The sequence below is a fragment of the Somniosus microcephalus genome, chromosome 10 (genome assembly GCF_052327205.1).
Source record: "Somniosus microcephalus isolate GS21.2 chromosome 10, FLI_Smic_1.0, whole genome shotgun sequence".
In the NCBI taxonomy this organism is placed as follows: Eukaryota; Metazoa; Chordata; class Chondrichthyes; order Squaliformes; family Somniosidae; genus Somniosus; species Somniosus microcephalus.
Genome location: NC_140996.1, coordinates 155,057,564 through 155,076,885, shown reverse-complemented (window position 1 = coordinate 155,076,885; position 19,322 = coordinate 155,057,564). Strand labels below are relative to the sequence as shown.

The 19,322-nt window shown below is 48.9% G+C and overlaps 1 protein-coding gene across 2 annotated transcripts in view; it reads left to right on the top strand.

Annotated features, from left to right (window-relative positions):
• Positions 1-205: 205 nt before the first annotated feature.
• uxs1 (UDP-glucuronate decarboxylase 1) overlaps positions 206-19,322 on the top strand; it is a 144,006-nt gene continuing 124,889 nt past the window's right edge. The window contains exon 1 of one of the 2 annotated variants that reach the window (XM_085999002.1): positions 206-426. In XM_085999002.1, the coding sequence (XP_085855128.1) occupies positions 333-426 (94 nt within the window). In that variant the 5' untranslated portion in view covers positions 206-332. Of the gene's footprint in view, positions 427-467; positions 486-19,322 lie in introns of those variants that run through there. The other variant, XM_085999004.1, reaches the window with a different exon arrangement.

Genomic DNA, 19,322 nt, shown 5'->3' with positions numbered 1-19,322 from the left:
GAATGGGTCAGAAAATTCATGAATGGTTTGTATTCATGATCTTCTTCCAAAAACATTACAATGCAACTGTGTACAGCATGATAGTGAATCACTGTACCACAACGTGTTGTAATTGAAATAATAAAAAGCTTCATTCTACACAGGTCTTGCTGCAATCTTGGCGTGTTCCCTCTCCACCTTCGTTGCTCCCAGAGGATGAGAAGTTGTCCGGTGTGGGAGGACCAATGCTATCCCACAATGCCGCCGGTGGAGTTTGGGGCGCCTGCGCGGCAACTGGCTGCACATGCGCAGCAGGCCAACCTGGAATTTGAAGGCGGTCGGGGTAGCAGAGAATGGTAAAGAAGCGGTTGGCGGCTCTGTTCAGTGGCATCAACCGAAGGATAATGAAGCTCTTGATCGCACTCGCACTGCTTGCCTACGTAGCCTGTGAGTACGAGACCGGCCTCTGGAACAACATCCGTGCACCTTACAGTCACGCACACTGTGTGAGTGAGAGAGGACAGCAAGGACACGCTCAGAATAGGGGCAGAGGACGAGGGGCTGGAGAATAGGGGCTGAGGACAGGGGGGGGCTGGATAGGAGGGGCCTGAGGACAGGGGGGGCTGGAGAATAGGGGCTGAGGACAGGGGGGCTGGAGAATAGGGGCTGAGGACAGGGGGGCTGGAGAATAGGGGCTGAGGACGGGGGGGGGGTGTGCTGGAGAATAGGGGCTGAGGACGGGGGGGGGGCTGGAGAATAGGGGCTGAGGACGGTGGGGGGCTGGAGAATACGGGCTGAGGACAGGGGGGGGGGCTGGAGAATAGAGGCTGAGGACGGTGGGGGGCTGGAGAATAGGGGCTGAGGACGGGGGGCTGGAGAATAGGGGCTGAGGATGGTGGGGTTGGAGAATAGGGGCTGAGGATGGTGGGGCTGGAGAATAGGGGCTGAGGACAGGGGGGGCTGGAGAATAGGGGCTGAGGACAGGGGGGGCTGGAGAATAGGGGCTGAGGACAGGGGGGGGGCTGGAGAATAGGGGCTGAGGACAGGGGGGGGCTGGAGAATAGGGGCTGAGGACAGGGGAGGGGCTGGAGAATAGGGGCTGAGGACAGGGGGGGCTGAGGACAGGGGGGGCTGGAGAATAGGGGCTGAGGACAGGGGGGGGGCTGGAGAATAGGGGCTGAGGACAGGGGGGGCTGGAGAATAGGGGCTGAGGACAGGGGGGGGGCTGGAGAATAGGGGCTGAGGACAGGGGGGGGGCTGGAGAATAGGGGCTGAGGACAGGGGGGGGCTGGAGAATAGGGGCTGAGGACAGGGGGGGGGGGCTGGAGAATAGGGGCTGAGGACGGGGGGGCTGGAGAATAGGGGCTGAGGACAGGGGGGGCTGGAGAATAGGGGCTGAGGACAGGGGGGGCTGGAGAATAGGGGCTGAGGACAGGGGGGGGGCTGGAGAATAGGGGCTGAGGACAGGGGGGGGGCTGGAGAATAGGGGCTGAGGACAGGGGGGGGCTGGAGAATAGGGGCTGAGGACAGGGGGGGGGGGGCTGGAGAATAGGGGCTGAGGACGGGGGGGGCTGGAGAATAGGGGCTGAGGACAGGGGGGGCTGGAGAATAGGGGCTGAGGACAGGGGGGGCTGGAGAATAGGGGCTGAGGACAGGGGGGGCTGGAGAATAGGGGCTGAGGACAGGGGGGGCTGGAGAATAGGGGCTGAGGACAGGGGGGGGCTGGAGAATAGGGGCTGAGGACAGGGGGGGGCTGGAGAATAGGGGCTGAGGACAGGGGGGGGCTGGAGAATAGGGGCTGAGGACAGGGGGGGGGCTGGAGAATAGGGGCTGAGGATGGTGGGGCTGGAGAATAGGGGCGGAGAATAGGGGCTGAGGATGGTGGGGTTGGAGAATAGGGGCTGAGGACAGGGGGGGGGCTGGAGAATAGGGGCGGAGAATAGGGGCTGAGGATGGTGGGGTTGGAGAATAGGGGCTGAGGACGGGGGGGGCTGGCGAATAGGGGCTGAGGACAGGGGGGGGGCTGGAGAATAGGGGCTGAGGACGGGGGGGGCTGGAGAATAGGGGCTGAGGATGGTGGGGCTGGAGAATAGGGGCGGAGAATAGGGGCTGAGGATGGTGGGGTTGGAGAATAGGGGCTGAGGACAGGGGGGAGCTGGAGAATAGGGGCTGAGGACAGGGGGGAGCTGGAGAATAGGGGCTGAGGACGGGGGGGGCTGGAGAATAGGGGCTGAGGACGGGGGGGCTGGAGAATAGGGGCTGAGGACGGGGGGGCTGGAGAATAGGGGCTGAGGACAGGGGGGGCTGGAGAATAGGGGCTGAGGACAGGGGGGGCTGAGGACAGGGGGGGCTGGAGAATAGGGGCTGAGGACGGGGGGCTGGAGAATAGGGGCTGAGGACGGCGGGGGCTGGAGAATAGGGGCTGAGGACGAGGTGCTGGAGAATAGGGGCTGAGGACGGGGGGGCTGGAGAATAGGGGCTGAGGACAGGGGGGGCTGGAGAATAGGGGCTGGGGACAGGGGGGCTGGAGAATAGGGGCTGAGGACAGGGGGGGGCTGGAGAATAGGGGCTGAGGACAGGTGGGGGGGGCTGGAGAATAGGGGCTGAGGACAGGGGGGGCTGGAGAATAGGGGCTGAGGACGGGGGCGGCTGGAGAATAGGGGCTGAGGACGGGGGCTGGAGAATAGGGGCTGAGGACAGGGGGGGCTGGAGAATAGGGGCTGAGGACAGGGGGGCTGGAGAATAGGGGCTGAGGACAGGGGGGCTGGAGAATAGGGGCTGAGGACAGGGGGTGCTGGAGAATAGGGGCTGAGGACAGGGGGTGCTGGAGAATAGGGGCTGAGGATGGGGGGCTGGAGAATAGGGGCTGAGGACAGGGGGTGCTGGAGAATAGGGGCTGAGGACGGAGGGAGGGGTGGGGAATAGGTGCAGATGGCTGGACGGCAGAGTATAAGGGGGACTGGGAGGAGGGCGGGTAGAGGGCGGGGTTTGGGCTGGCGGGTTGGGGCTGGAGGGTAGAGGGCGGGGTGGGGCTGCAGGGTAGAGGGCGGGGTGGGTCTGGAAGGTAGAGAGCGGGGGGCGGGGTTGGAGAGTAGGTGACGGGCTGGAGGGCAGAGGGGCTGGAAGGTAGAGGGTAGGGGATTGCAGGTAGCGGGGTTGGAGGGGAAGGTACTTCAAAGATGACTAATATTGGTGCACCTTTTCTACTGTTAGTTGTAAGGTTACTGTATAATTATTGTTCAAGCTTGCTATGGACAATGTTTTAATTTGAGTTGTGTGTTCGGGATGTCTGCTGTATAGTTTATGAAGAGTGGACAAATTTATGGATTCAAAACAATGCACTGCCAGAAGCTTATGATCATATATTGCATTTAAAGAAATAAACTTGTTTACTTTTGCTGCCAAAGGAATGTGAAACCACCGAATTGTAATTACTTCACCCCATGACAGCTGCTTTAATTTCAGTGCTTGTTTCTCTTTCTGTGACAAATGTCTATTATACATACAATATACATTTCCTTTCAAGCGGGTTTTTATTGTGATTACTGAACTTAAATGATTGAAATGGTTATTGACATTTTCTGAAGGTTCCTGTATTTATTGTGCAATATGTAGTTCAGAGATATGCTGTTGTGTAACGCCATACATGTGTTCAGGCGCTTAATGAGCATCTACTTAGATTAGAATGTTTTCATGTTCTGTTTCTATATTTTAATATAGAATCCTACAGTAGAGAAGGACGCCATTTTGCCCAGCGTGCTTGTGCTGGCTCTTTGAAAGAGCTGTCCAATTAGACCCGCTCTTTCCCCATAGCCCTGCAAAATTTTCCTTTTTAATATATATCCAATTCCCTTTTGAAAGTTACTGTTGAATCTGCTTTCAGGCAGTGTATTCTAGATTATGACAACTTGCTGCATAAAAAAAAATTCTCATCTCCCCTCTGGTACTTTGTCAGTTATTTGAAATCTGTCCTCTGGTTACTGACCCTCCCACCAGTGGAAACAGATTCTCTTTATTTACTCTGTCAAACCGTTCATAATTTTGAACACTTCCATTAAATCTCCCTTTAACTTGCTCTGCTATAAGGAGAACAATCCCAGCTTCTCTAGTTTCCCCACATAACTGAAGCCCCTCACCCCGGTTATCATTCTAGTAAATTTCTGCATCCTCCCCAAGGCATTGACATCCTTCCTAAAGTGTGATGCCCAGAATTGGCCACAATACTCCAGCTGAGGCCTAACCAGTGATTTAGAAAAGTTTAGCAAAACTTTCTTGCTTCTGTAAAGCTAAGGATCCCGTATGCCTTTTTAACAATTTTATCAACTTCTCGTGCCACCTTCAAAGACTTGTGCACGTACACCCCCAGGTCTCTCTGTTCCTGCATCCCCTTTGAAATTGTATAATTTAGTTTATATTGCATTTCCTCATTCTTCCTACCAAAATGAATCACTTCACACTATTCTGTGTTAAATTTTATCTGCCATGTGTCTGCCCATTTCAGCAGCCTGACTCTATTCAGTTTTATAATTTGACTGGCTTACCTGTAGGTTTACAGTAGCTGAAGCATGCAGATCAGTAAAGGCCCACTTTCTGTCAGCTAATGGTAAAATGACGCAGACACTTTTAATTCTTCAACATTGCAAAGCTTGGCGGAGTGACGCCAATGATTAGTGGTGATAAGTGATCATATGAACTCTGAATAGTAAAAAAAAATGCATTTATATAGAGCCTTTCACAACCCCAGGACATTCCAAAATGCTTTACAGCCAATGAAGTGCCTCTTTTTTTGAAGTGTAGTCACTGTTGTAATGTAGGAAACGTGGCAGGTGTGTGTTGTATATGGAGAGTCAAGACCAAGCATAGTTGTCTTATGGAGTGGGGTTAGAGAGTAGGGGGTGGTGGGGAGATAATGGACCAGGATGTGAAAAAAGAAAGAAGAACTTGCATTTATATAGCACCTTTGACAACCTCAGGACATCCCAAAATGCTTCACAGCTGATTAAGTATTTTTGAAGTGTTGTTGTAGAGAAATGTGACAACCATTTGCACACAGCAAGCTCCCACAGCCAGCAATGAGGTAAATGACCAGATTATCTCTTTTTTTAGGTGATGTTGGTTGAAGGATAAATATTGACCAGGAGAACTTCCTTGCTTTTCTTCAAATAGTGCCATGGGATCTTTTACATCCACCGCAGACGGCAACCGGGGTCTCGGTTTAACGTCTCATCCAAACGATGACGTTCACTCAGTATTGTACTGAAGTGTGAACCTAAATTATGTGTACAAGCCCTGGAGTGGGGCTTGAACCTACGACCTTCTGACTCAGAAGCAAGAGTGCTATCACTGAGCTAAGGCTGACGTCTTGCAGAAGTAATTAGTTACCATTTTAAAGTCATGTATTCTGTCCCAATTTCTATGCTTCCATTATAAATCTGAACATAGGCAGTTTCCATTATTAATTCCTATGTAAAATATGCTGTAATTACATCCTCCCACCAGTTGTGGCACTGCAGGGGGTGTAAGGAGGAGGGCGGTGTTGTGGGAGTACTGGAGATAGTGGGGAGTATGGAAAGGGGAGAAGTGGGATGAGATGAGCAGAAGAAGGTGAAGAATGGTAGGGGAAGAGATGGGGCGAAGAGGATGTGAAAGGTGCTATATAAATGGAAGTTTGTTCGTTAGAGTAGATGTCTAGTAGTATTAACTATACTGTAGTGTTTTAGTATATATATAGATGTAATGCAAGGTTAATTGTAATTTGGATAACATTTTGTCATATGAAAAAAGTCTTTTAAAAGAAATTATGTATACAAACCTTGATTTTTAGGAGTTAGGTCACTGTTGTGGAATTTCTCTCTGCCCCAAAGCAGACAGAGACAAGCATGTACTGGTTTCAAGCGATCTTTATTCAAGCACGTGCAGGGAGAGGCCCTCTCAGTCTGAGCTGAGACGGGAGTCTAATTTTTACATTCGAGCAGTTGGTTTATATACAATCTTGCATCTTGTTTCCTTCACATCTTCGGGACTTGGCCAATTAATTGTCCAAGTCACGTACACTTAATCACATCTCCATAAAACACATCTTGTTTATCTCATTTGCCCTGTTTCCACATCTGCCATTGTTCTATCCAATTTACGTACACTTAACCTCATCTTCGCAAATCACATCTTGGCGGCCCATTGTTCAATGTATGGCCTACTTGCCTTTTACTCCCCCAATCATCATGTAATATGCTTTTTCCAACTGTCTTTGTTCTGCCAGACTTCTCCTTTATTACATCAACCAGCTAGTCAGTTAAGCCACTAATCTAACTTTTAACCTCGCCAGTCCCCCCTATTGGCCCTTGGTGATAGCCTGTGATAGCCCAAGATGGCCAACTAACTTCACCTGCCCGTGCTCCTCGCCCCATCACTGCTGGCCAGGCAGGTGGTTGGATTCGCACTGGTGTGGCTACTTAAACTACCTCTAACATTCCCTGTTTCTCTCCTAATCTATACAGTGTTTTAACAACGGTTTTAGCAATGGTTCGGTTACGGTGTCATTTACATCGAGTACAATACTCAAGCATAAGTATGATGACAATTAGCAACTGCACCACCACCAATACATGAGATGCAATTCTGATCCAGGTGTGTATGTCCACCCTAATACCCCAGTCCCAAAGTGTCCGCCGCCATGCGGCATCTTCCAGCTTGGCCTCCACATCCTTCCCCAGTTGTTTGACCTCCTGTTCAATTTGGCGGTACTGCTTAATTATCGCCCCGGTCTCTTTCCTCAGTTCCAGTAGGTGTTCTGGTGTCCTTCCCCTCAGGGAGTACATATTCGAGCATGCTGTCTTTAGGTCCTCAGTTGAACTCGCCTGTTCCTCAGTTGGACTCACCTGTTCCTCACGGGGCGACCGTAGGTAGGTTATGGTTGCATGTCCAATCGTTGTTGGGCCCGGGGGCGGAAGCAGAAACTTGAGCTGGGCACTGGCTGTTTCCATACTGGTATTGAGATTCACTGGTGGTCACACAGTATTCTCCTTTTCCCCGGTGTGCTGCTCGCGTTGGCTCATGGCGGGCGCTGGAAATTTCAAGGGTACAGTTTAGGGTGGTGTTGAAGCCGCACATGTCTCCTGGCCCCGTCCCCACGGGATGTGGGCAGGCTACGTTACTCCCCCTTTCTCTGCATCCCTCTAGCGAGATCCCCGTCAAGAAGGAACCTTTCTGGCTTGCATAACTGGGTGCGTGGTGGTATCTGAGCCAATTGCCATCTCTTATGATCCCGACCTTCTCTACCTTGCAGAGGGGCTTGGATTCCCATTCCTGCAGACTGGGTATAGCTAATACCATTCCTATCCAGGGAATTAACTGTGGATCTCCCTGCACTGTAAGCAGTGGCTATGTCATTTACCAGGTTCCTCTTGCGGCGAGAGAGGCTCGACCGCACGCGTCCCCCAGAGGCTGGGAGGACATCATTAACTGTCATGTCGAGGAACCGATGGTAAAATGACCTTTGTACGTCACTCGCACCATTTGGGTAACACCATCTGGCTAATATTGAGCACAACCGAAACTATCTCATGGTGTACATTCTCAAATAAGCGCCTGTCAAAATCCCGGATCACGAGCCCCCCTTTGGGTCCCGAGCTAGGCTGTGGACACCTCAAAGGTTCCTCCGTAGTCAAAGTGGTGAGCTTCGGGGCTCCTGTTACTGGGGTGGTTGTGGTGGTGGGAGTATCCCAGGGGTTCAGCTTCCAACACCAGTCATCAGAGTTGGTGCACTTGGAGGTTGGGCATAGTTCCCACCCTCCTCCTTCCTGCTGGGGGTACCCTGGACATCTGAGTGAAATCCCTCCCGCATATTACAGGAAACTTTTTTTCTATCCGGCACCAACGGGACCGGCATGTTGCCAGTTGATCAAAAAGTCCGGATTACAGAGAGGTATACTTACCAAGGTACGAGAGCCCCGTACATGGCCACAGGTGCAGGAGCCCCGGTTTCACGGCCACAGGTGCAGGAGCCGCGGTTACACGGCACTTGTGCAGGAGTCCCGGTTACACGGCACTTGTGCAGGAGTCCCGGTTACACGGCACTTGTGCAGGAGTCCCGGTTACACGGCCACAGATCCAGGAGTCCCGGTTTCACGGCCACAGATGCAGGAGTCCCGGTTACACGGCCACAGGTGCAGGAGCCCCGGTTACACGGCATTTGTGCAGGAGTCCCGGTTACACGGCCACAGGTGCAGGAGCCCCGGTTACACGGCACTTGTGCAGGAGTCCCGGTTACACGGCACTTGTGCAGGAGTCCTGGTTACACGGCCACAGGTGCAGGAGCCCCGGTTACACGGCACTTGTGCAGGAGTCCCGGTTACACGGCACTTGTGCAGGAGTCCTGGTTACACGGCCACAGGTGCAGGAGCCCCGGTTACACGGCACTTGTGCAGGAGTCCCGGTTACACGGCCACAGGTGCAGGAGCCCCGGTTACACGGCCACAGGTGCAGGAGCCCCGGTTACACGGCACTTGTGCAGGAGTCCTGGTTACACGGCCACAGGTGCAGGAGCCCCGGTTACACGGCACTTGTGCAGGAGTCCCGGTTACACGGCCACAGGTGCAGGAGTCCCGGTTACACGGCCACAGGTGCAGGAGCCCCGGTTACACGGCCACAGGTGCAGGAGCCCCGGTTACACGGCACTTGTGCAGGAGTCCCAGTTACACGGCACTTGTGCAGGAGTCCCGGTTACACGGCCACAGATCCAGGAGTCCCTGTTGCACGGCCACAGATCCAGGAACCCCAGTTACACGGCCACTAATATATGGTAAAACTTACCTGAACCTACTCCTGAATTTTGCCGGTTAAGAGAGATTTCCGGATATTTAGGTGCCGGTTGAAAGAGAGTTTCCTGAACTTGCATAGTTCCTCCCTGTACGCATGTTAATGCATCATCACTCTTCTTCCCGAAGCATACCTGCTCATATTTATCCATTTAACAGCCAACCCCGTGTTACCCCTATCCCCTGTATCACCTGGCTTGTCAAATATGTTTACACCCGTTAACCCGGAGCTACAATTTAAATACACTGATTTATCAACCGTGACAGTTAACGCCCCACGTTCACGATTGCAACAGACGTCACTCGAGTTCTTGTAATACAGGCCTCATTACTCCCTTTCGGTCAAGCGATGTGGCTCCTTCTGTGGTCACCGTGGCCAGGCATATCAGTAAGGTCATCCATATCTGAGTCCTGTAGAGGGAGATAAACAGTGGACGCCGGTCATCACCGGTTTAGTCCTTATTATTTACTGTGCTTTCGAATTTCTTAAGTTGTGTCCAGTGTTTCCACTGACCTTTTCCTTTCATATTTTCACATGCGCAAGTGTCGCTGGTCATTAGGACCTTGTAGGGTCCCTGCCAGCGAGGTGCCCATCCTGGTCTGGTGGGTAAGACTCTTACCATCACCCTGTCCCCTACTGCTGGTAAATGTTGTTCTTCCTCTATTTCCATATCCCTGACTATTTGTTGGTCCCTGACTTCCTGTCTCAGATCATGCAGTTGTTTTGCATAGTTCCTTAATAAACCACCTAATCCTGTCCTGGGCTGGTCCCACGTCCTCACTACCCGTGATCGTGCTCTTGAGCAGTCTCATGGCCCGCCCAGTCATTAGTTCAAACGGGGTTAGTCCGGTTGTGCGATTGGGCGTAGCCCTCAACCTCATTAGGATGCCAGGTAGTAGGTCCGCCCATCCCCTGCCGGGCTCGGCAATGGTCTTTGCGAGTGACGCCTTTAAGGTTCTATTCATTCTCTTTACCATTCCCGAGCTCTGTGGGTGGTATGGTTTGTGAAACCTCTGTTTTACTCCTAATAGGGTGCATGTCTGCTTGATGACTTTGCCAGTGAAGTGTGTTCCCTGATCTGAGTCTACTTGCAGTGGCACCCCCCATCGGGGTACTATTTCCTCAGCGAAAATCTTTGCGACGGTGGTAGCAGAGCAATCCCTTGTGGCGAATGCCTCTACCCATCGTGTGAACTGGTCTATCATCACTAGGCAATATGTTTTACCTTGGCTAGGGGGCAGAGATCCGATGAAGTCTATCTGGACCTGCTCCCAAGGCCCCTTAGGCCGAAGCTGGTGGGACAATCTGATCTTTACGGCCTTGCCGGCCTTGTACTGGGCACAGGTAATACATCTGTGGCAATATTTTGCTATGTCCCTGCCCATCCCCGGCCACCACCAGCACCATTCTATACTCCAGTGCATAGCATTTCTTCCGGAGTGTTGATCCCCATGATAGATTTTGAGCAGGTTTTGCCATATGCATTCAGGGGCTACTACTCGCCCCTCCTTTTTCGAAATCCCATGCTCATCCTTGTCTGCCCCTTTTTCTTTTTCCACCCTTCTCTGTCCGTGATGCCTTCTGCGGGGTTAGGGCCCATATTTCTGACACTTTTTTACTGACTTATCCCGTGGTAATAGCATGACCTCCCAGGTAGCCTTTCGGCTATCTGAGACTGTTTTTAATCTGCCTGTGTTTAATAACTCCACCAGGGTATGTTTCGTGTGCAAGATAACTTCTCCCGTCATAGCTATCGGCTCACTGGTCCTCACCGCCCAGGTTGCACAATCGATTGTGGCCACACACTGGGGTATTCTGGTGACAACCGGGGATTGTTTTGTGGAGAAGTATGCCACGGGCCTCATTCGGTCTCCGTGTACCTGTGTCACTGTAGTGTCCATTGTCATTGTTTGTATAAATGTGGAATGGTCTCTTCATATCAGCCCCAGCACTCGGATTGCCAGATATGAGCGCCTGTTTCAGTTATGTGTACGCCCTTTCCTGTTCCTCCCCCCATTCTATGGGATCCAGTGCCATTTTCCTTCCTTTCATTAAGTCCTGTATGGGGGCGGTCATTTGTGAGAATCCCTCTATAAAATTACGACAGTAGTTGATGAGGCCCATGACCCTGCGAATGCACCGCACATTCAGTGGTCGGGGCATTTTTCTAATGGCTTCCTTTCGGTCTAGGGGCATTGACCGCTTTCCTTGTCCTATGCCGTACCCCAAATACTGCACCCTTGTCTGGCCTATCTGGGCCGCCTTAGGATTTGCCTTGAGGCCAGCGTTTGCCAGAGCCTCTAGGACCGTCACGACTGCCCCCACCTGTCCTCCGGTCATTAAGGAGGTCATCCACATACTGTAGTATAGTACTGTTGTACCGGGTCAGATCGAGGCGTTCTAGAATCGAGCTCATAGCTCGGTGAAATATTGCTGAACTATTGTGGAATCCTTACGGGTCCCGCGTCCACGTATACTGCCTATTCCCTACCGTGAAGGCAAATTTCTCTTGTGAATCCTGTGCCAATGGAATCGACCAAAATCTGTTAGCTATGTCCAAGACAGTGAATATTTTGTACTCTGGCTTGAGACCATTGAATATTGTCGCCGGACTGGCAACTATGGGATACTCCTTTTGGGGTTGCATCATTTAAGGCTGTATAATCGATCGTTAAGCGGTACGACCCGTCCGGCTTTCCGACCAGCCATACCGGTGAGTTAGTCGAGGAGATTGTTGTTCGCACCACTCCCTGTTCCTCGAGCTGGCGGACAATGTCCGCCACTGCTCGCTGAGCCTCGGGTTTTATTGGGTACTGTCTATGTGGTTTGTGCTGTGGTCACTTTATTGTTACAGGCGTTGTCTTTACTAGTCCGCAATCCTGCTTATCCTTTGCCCATACCTCCGGGACCTGTTGACAGATCAAACCCCAGGCTCCCTTTTCCTTCCAGTCTATTTCAATAAGGCTGGCCATCCCTAGGCAGGCCGTTCCTGCAGCGATGGCCTCGGTTGCGTAGCTGTGTGCTCGAGACCAAACTACTCGCGCCCCCCCCCCCCCCTTTTTGGTCTATTAGGGCGCCTAACTCCCGGAGTATATCAATTCCCAGGACCGTGCCCTCTGTGGTTTTGCAGACCCATAAGTGGGCCAGGATCATCAGCTCTCCTACCTCCAGCAATATGGCCTCGCTCTATTGGGCTCGGAGAGGTCTTCCACCTATTCTTGCTATAACTATGTGGTGTCGGGTAGTGGGGAGGGGTAAGTTGATTATGGATACGGGGGCTCCGGTGTCTATTAACATTCTGCACCACCGGCCCCCTAACAGTGCGTCAATAAACATCCGGGGGTCCCCTACTCCAGTCGTTCTAGGGGCCGGTACGATCTATTTCCCTGCGGCTAATTTTATCATTTCCCTGACTACTTCTCGGGTCAGGGGGGTGCTAGACTGTACTATCCCCTGTCTAGGTCCCTGGCCCTCTTTGCCCCCTCCTCTGGCCCAGCAATCTGCTCAGCTGTGACCCGTCTTATGGCAGTTACCACACCTCTGGTCCTTGTTCCCTTTCTCCATTTTACATTCGCGGGCCCTGTGTCCGGGTTTGTCGCAGTTGTAACAATTCCCAGAACGGGTCACTGCCGCTACCCTCCCGCCGTGTGCTTCCTTACCCTTTCTGCTTCTCGTATCTACCTCGGTGGCCCACTCCACAACTTCTTCAGTCAGCTCCCACCAGTATTCCTAATTCAAGGATCTTCTGGTGTTCTGCACTAACATTTTTAGAAACACTGGATCGTCTCTGCCTGGGTTATCTGTTCCCGAGAAGTCGCAATACATGGTGTATTTTCGCTACGCCTTTATTCTGGGTTAGTCCCACCACCGCTGACCAGTTAGATCGGGCTTTCCCTAGTCCTCCCTTTACCAATCGCTTAAAACAGTTGTATCTTCCTAGCTGATTCAATCCCCGTGCATCCTGCCAATTTCCACTAAGGATTAAGTTGGGCATCCCTAGCCAGGTTTGCCAGGGTACCTTGGACTTTACAAGGACGTGTATATCTTCCGGGTGAAGTGAGTGTACATCTATCGTCTCCCCTAACTTATTCCAAAAGTCTGTGTTTGCATGGTTTGTTTTGGGGTCGGGAGGTCCCTCGTTGTCATCTGTTTCTCGGCTAGGGTGAACAGGACATATCGTACTGTAGTCTGAGCCTACCCATTTCCCACTTGTCTAATCTCCATCGTAATAGGTGCCATGGTCATTACACCCTTCGTCCCGGTTTCGGGGAGTGGCGGGGCCAATGGTCCCTCTGCATCATATTTAGGTGGGGGCTTCCAACCCCTGTCATCGTCCTGTCTGGTGTAATCTGCGGCTTTCTTCGCCAATTCTCCCCAGTCAACATCGTCATTATCGTTTGTCACTCTAAACCTTGGTCCCGGTGCCCGGACTGCACTGATCTTAACCTTTTCCTTTTCTATATAACTTTGTACATGTTTACCGAGTCCTAAGGAGCTACTAATAATTATAAGTATTCCCTTCTCTTCCTTACCCTTACACTGGGTGCCCCACCATTCCCTTTGTCTGTCCGGACTGTCGTTCTGACTCCAGCCTTTTTCATTTTCTCAATTAATTTCTTATTTTTTCCTGCTATAAATTTGGTTATGGACCCTTCCGGTCCCCAATCTGCCCCTCCAGTGGCCATTTTTTTTTATACCTCTGGCCTGCGCAAACAGTAACTCGGACCTTTCTGCTACAACGCGGTTCTGTTTACCTACGGCGGCTCGCGGTTCTACTGCGCAGAGATCACTCCAGTACCCGCTAGTCTCCTGTTCGGATTCCCTACAGTCTCATGTCCAGCCTTCTGGGGTTCCGCACCTAACTATGGTTGGTAATATAAAGTACTCACCCAACTTGCGGTCCCATTATGGTTGGTCGTTCGACTGCGTCCTGGGAATCCTGCCAACTACGCTGACTTGTGGGATTTCTCTCTGCCCCAAAGCAGATGGAGACGAGCGTGTACTGGTTCCAAGCGATCTTTATTCAAGCACGTGCAGGGAGAGGCCCTCTCAGTTTGAGCTGAGACGGGAGTCTAATTTTTACATTCGAGCAGTTGGCTTATATACAATCTTGCATCTTGTTTCCTTCACATCGTCGGGACTTGGCCAATTAATTGTCCAAGTCACGTACACTTAATCACATCTCCACAAAACACATCTTGTTTATCTCATTTGCCGTTTCCACATCTGCTATTGTTCTATCCAATTTACGTACGCTTAACCTCATCTTCGCAAATCACATCTTGGCGGCCCATTGTTCAATGTATGGCCTACTTACCTTCTTTTACTCCCCCAATCATCGTGTAATATGCTTTTTCCAACTGTCTTTGTTCTGCCAGACTTCTCCTTTATTACATCAGCCAGCTAGTCAGTTAAGCCGCTAATCTAACTTTTAACTTCTTCAGTCACCATATGTTGCATATGGTGTGAGTTGGCATCTTGTCCTTTTGCATCACTGCTTCATCCAAGAAGGTTGGCAGATGATGCAGTGTTGTCCCTAAGACAGCACAAGGAAACAATGTTTCTGTAAAACATTATGGCCCAGATTTTGCGGTGGGTATGACGGTGCACTCTCAGCATATGCCTTCGTACTGCCTTTGAATTCCACCACAAGTTTGGGATTTCTGCATGCGCTAAATCCCAAACTTGCAGTCTGTCAACGTACGCATTGACGGGCCCTCTGCTCTGCCACCGGAGACCTAGTTGCTGGCGCAGAGTTGGGCTATTTGCCCACCAACTGCCCAGCAATTACGTAAGGAAATTTTACGGCTGCTGGAAACAGGCTGGTGGAAAAAAATGCTTTTTTAAAAATTAAGTAACATCCAGGAACTTTAAAAGCTTTAATGAGAAGCAATCCTAGTGTATGTTAAAGTTGCAGGGTTTTTTTAAATTTCATAACTTTCTGCACAGTGCACAGTATTTGTTTAGAAGTGGGAATTATAAGTAATGAATTGGTTTCCCACGGTAAAAGCTAAATCTCTATGTATTTTAAAGGCTGTAATAATGAAGTAATATATTATTTTAATTGAATGAAAGACAATCGGTTTCCTGATTGGAGGACCAGACCCACGTGATCTCGGGTACACTTCCGCACAGGCTGCGTGCCTGGGATCCGTGGGCCATTACGCTGCCCTCCACGCAGCGTCAGAGCAATTTTACCCAGGAAGGCCGCCATCAGGTAGGTGCGTATTCTTTTTGCAGGTTGGCAGCCTACTCTGGAGGCATGCCGCCGACCGCAATTTTTGGCCCAGTGTCATTTTGGCTAAGTTGAATCTGAAATTTGTGGTTTTAAGCCCCACTCAAGGACAAGAGCATATAATATAGACTGACATTTCAGTGCATCGTTGAAACTGCTGTCTTTTGGATGAGACTTTAAATCAAGACCTCATCTGCATGTAAAGGATCCTCTAAGAGGAGGAGCAGGGAGATGGGAGCGAAGAGGAGTGTTGTTGCTGGCCATTTCTGGAGAAATCATTTTAAATTGTAGAACTTTATGCTGAAATATTGTTCAGTGGCAAGTCTATCATTGGGGAGGTGAAAAAGTATAATAAAAAAGCATATTAGATCTACATAACATAAGAACCTAAGAAAGGGTAGGCCATATGGCCTCTCGAGCCTGCTCTGTCACTTAGTAAGATCATGGCTGATCTTCCAGCTCAACTCCACTTTCCCGCCCTATCCTCATATCCTATGATTCCCTTAGTGTCCAAAAACCTAATCTCCTAGTCAATGACTGAGCATCCACAGTTCTCTGGAGCAGAGAATTCCAAAGATTCACAACCCTCTGGAAATTTCTCCTCCATCTCGGTCCTAAATGGCTGACCCCTAGTTCTAGACTCTCCAGCATCTACCCTGTCAAGCCCTCTAAGAATTTTATACGTTTCAATGAGATCACCTCCTTCTCAATTCCAGAGAATATAAGCTCGTTCTACTCAATCCCTTCTCATAGGACGACCTTCTTATCGGAGGAATCAATCTGGTGAACTTTCGTTGCATGTAAGGCATGTATATCCTCCCTAGATGTGGTCTCACCAAAGCCCCATATACTGTAATTGCAGCAAAACTTCCTTATTCTTATACTCCAACCCCCTTGTAATAAAGGCTAACATACCATTTGCTTTCCTAATTACTTGCTGGCTGTACCTGCATGTAAACATTGTGATTTGTGTACTAGAACGCCCAAATCCCTCTGAACACCAACATTTACGAGTTTCTCACCTTAAACTGCTTTTCTAACCTTTCTACCAAATTGGATAATTTTGCATTTCCTCACATTATGCTCCATTTGCCGCTACCTTCACCACTCACTTAACCTGTCTATATCCCTTTGCAGCCTCTTTGCACCTTCCTCGCAGCTTACTTTCCCACCTAGCTTTGTATCGTCAGCAACTTGGAAACATTACACTCAGTCCCCTCATCAAAGTCATTGATGTAGATTGTAAATAGCTGAGGCCCAAGCATTGATCCTTGCGGCACCCCACTAGTTACAGCTTGCCAACTGGAAAATGACCCATTTATAGCACAGAAGGAGGCAATTTATGTCCCTTTGTGCTGCTCTTCCTCCGCCCCCCATACCTGTACCATCCTCTGCTTCAAATATTTATCTAATTTTCCCATTAAAAAGATGTAATATTCCCTGCTTCAACCACTCCTGTGGCAACGCTTTCTATGTTCCACCCCTCTGTCTAAAGACATTTTTCCTAACCTCTCTTCTCACTCTGCAGTGACAATTTTAAATTGACCCTCGTCACTGACTCCCCAACCAGAGAGAATAGTCAATTCTTCGTTATCAAAATGCTTCATAATTTTAAAAACCTCTTGGCCTTCTTTGCCCCAACAAAAATAGTCCCAGTATCTCAAGTTTCTCCTCATAACTATTGTTTCCAATCCCTGGCATCATCCGAGTGAATCTATGCTTTTCCCTTTCTATGGCTTTAATGTTCTTTCAATAATGGGGTGCCCAAAACTCCAAACAATACTCTAACTGTGGCCTAACCAATGTTTTGTGCAAATTCATCATTACTTGTTTACTCCCTAAACCCCTCAGCCTCCCTCTCTTCCGTTAAGTTGCTCCTTAAAACCTACCTCTTTGACCAAGCTTTTGGCCACCTGTCCTAACATCTCCTTAGGTGCCCAGTGTCAAATTTTGTCTGATAACGCTCCTGTGAAGTGCCTTGAAATGTTTTAAAGACATTATATAAATGCAATTTGTTGTTGTTTGCCCCTCTCCTCCCCCCCCCACCCCACTTTATAAAACACAGAATTCTATTGGTCTTTATCTGCACAAGCACTCTCGGAGTTCTGTACTTGAACTCCTCGGTCTTTCTGTTCATCTGTTGCTTTGTGTCTTTCTATTAAGTACACACTCCCATTCCTTGTTTTATCCCTCTCACATTATATTACCTTACAGTTATCCACATTACATTTAATCTGCCACCTATCTGGCCATTCCAGTAACCATATTAAACATATTGGCCTGGAATTTACGATGATAGCTATCAGCACTCACCGTTATTATGGAGAAACTTGGACAGCAACTTCCGGAGTACGCACATGCGTATTTAAACGTGGAAATCCGGACGTTGCTGCCAGAGATACCCCATTCCTCCACAAGGTGCATTGTAACAGCCCTCGCTGATAGACTCGGCACTGAAATCAATGCAATGGTGCCAAGTAGAGGTACTTGCCCCCTAAACACACCAGAAAATGTTAGGGCTAGTGCATTGAGGAGTAAATTAATTCTTAATGGCATGATCAGTCATAAGTACTGCCAAACAACCTCTGACCCTGAAAATTTAATTTTACAAGTGTGAAATCTCATTCCTTCAGAATTTAATTAGTGTTGGAGATCTAATTTCTCTGTCTCTTTTATCTCTCAATCCCATCTTTCTTTCCCAAACTTAATTTTGCTTTCTGTACATGATTTTACATTGAATTAAATCTAATTTATACTTCCTGGTTTAGACTCTGTGTGGCTCAGTGAGAATTCTTCAATCTGATTGGTTGAAGGGCCTCGCTGTTGCTTGTCCTGCTCATAGACCCCTCAGATCCCCTGGAGAGGTTGCCATGTTGGAAATGATCTCTAAATAATGCAAGTTGCTGCTCAAAAGCTTGCCAATAGTTTGTGGCCAGCTGTCAAGTGTGATGAACAAGTGCTGTTCCTTTGTCACTGACTGCAAAATCTGGGCCATTGGCTTAAGTGCCAATTTAACTATAGTATATTGGTACCAATATAGTATCTGCTCCTGGGCCTCTATCAGTGCATCTGTAACATTTGCAAGAGTGGCTTTATATTCTCATCTCTCTTTTCTGTCCATAATCCACAACATAGCTTAGATTGAGAACTCACCATGAGGACTCGTGGAAACAACCCTAGTACTGTCTCTCTGGTGCCTCCCTGTTTGTAGTGGAATGCCACATTAGTGCTGGTACATTGGGAACTGAGCAAATGTTGCTTTATGAATCCTGTTTACAGTGACATTTTCATGTCTGATAGGGGTGTGTTTTGTTTTCATCACACTGAGATTACTTTTTAAGTGATTTCCTCAGTTACTTTTCCCACTCTTTTATCATATAATTTCAAACATTTATAAAATGTTTAGTTTGTCATAACACATGAAATGGGTGGAAATTGGCCCTTGATAGAGAGAAATGTAGAAGTTGCAATTTCTCCATTACCACATCAGGCACTACTCGAGTTATTGGTGCTTAAATGCCAGCAAGACAAGTTGCTACAGTTCTATCTCAACATGTTCTAACCAGAGTGTCCTGCAGTAATGCTTCACAACCCCCTTCGGTTTATGGAATGCTATTCCAGATATTGGCTCCGAGTCCCTGTCCTTTATATAACAGATGTTCGAATTTAGAGCAAATGACTTGCTTTACCAGAGTTATTTCGAGAATTTATTGGGGATTAAACTGACAAATCTCTAATTGTTTGTTGGTATCTAAGAACAATTTTTCCAGGCCAGCAGTTACCAGAGAAGTGTTTACCCAACCTCTTGGCCAGTTTGTTGTGCCGAGAGACTTGGAAAGGAGAAGAGTTCTTTAAATTGCCAAAAGTTTATTGTAGTGCATTTCTATCCGAAGATGTCGCGATTCTTGCATGCTCTTCATGCTTTTGTCTTTTGAGAAAAAGTGTTGTAAACAATTTAACTTCATTTTTGGCTTGTCCTGAGCAGGATGTAATAGCTGATGCATGTTTGTTTTTCAGTTCAATTATTTTATTAACCTTTGCTGAAACCTTTAGAAAACACGCACTAATTTTTCTTTAATGGCAAACATACTTTGTGAACTGTTAGCTGTTGCATTTTGTGTCTGTTAAATTTATAATTCAACTTAATACATAGATTACTCAACAAAATAACCTTGTCCCACTTTCATTTCTATTCTTGTATTTGTCTTATTTGGTGAAGGGGAGAGGCTGTCTCTCAATCAGTTGAATGATAACCTACTATTGTGCAATTTGTCTGTAATCTTTAAACAAC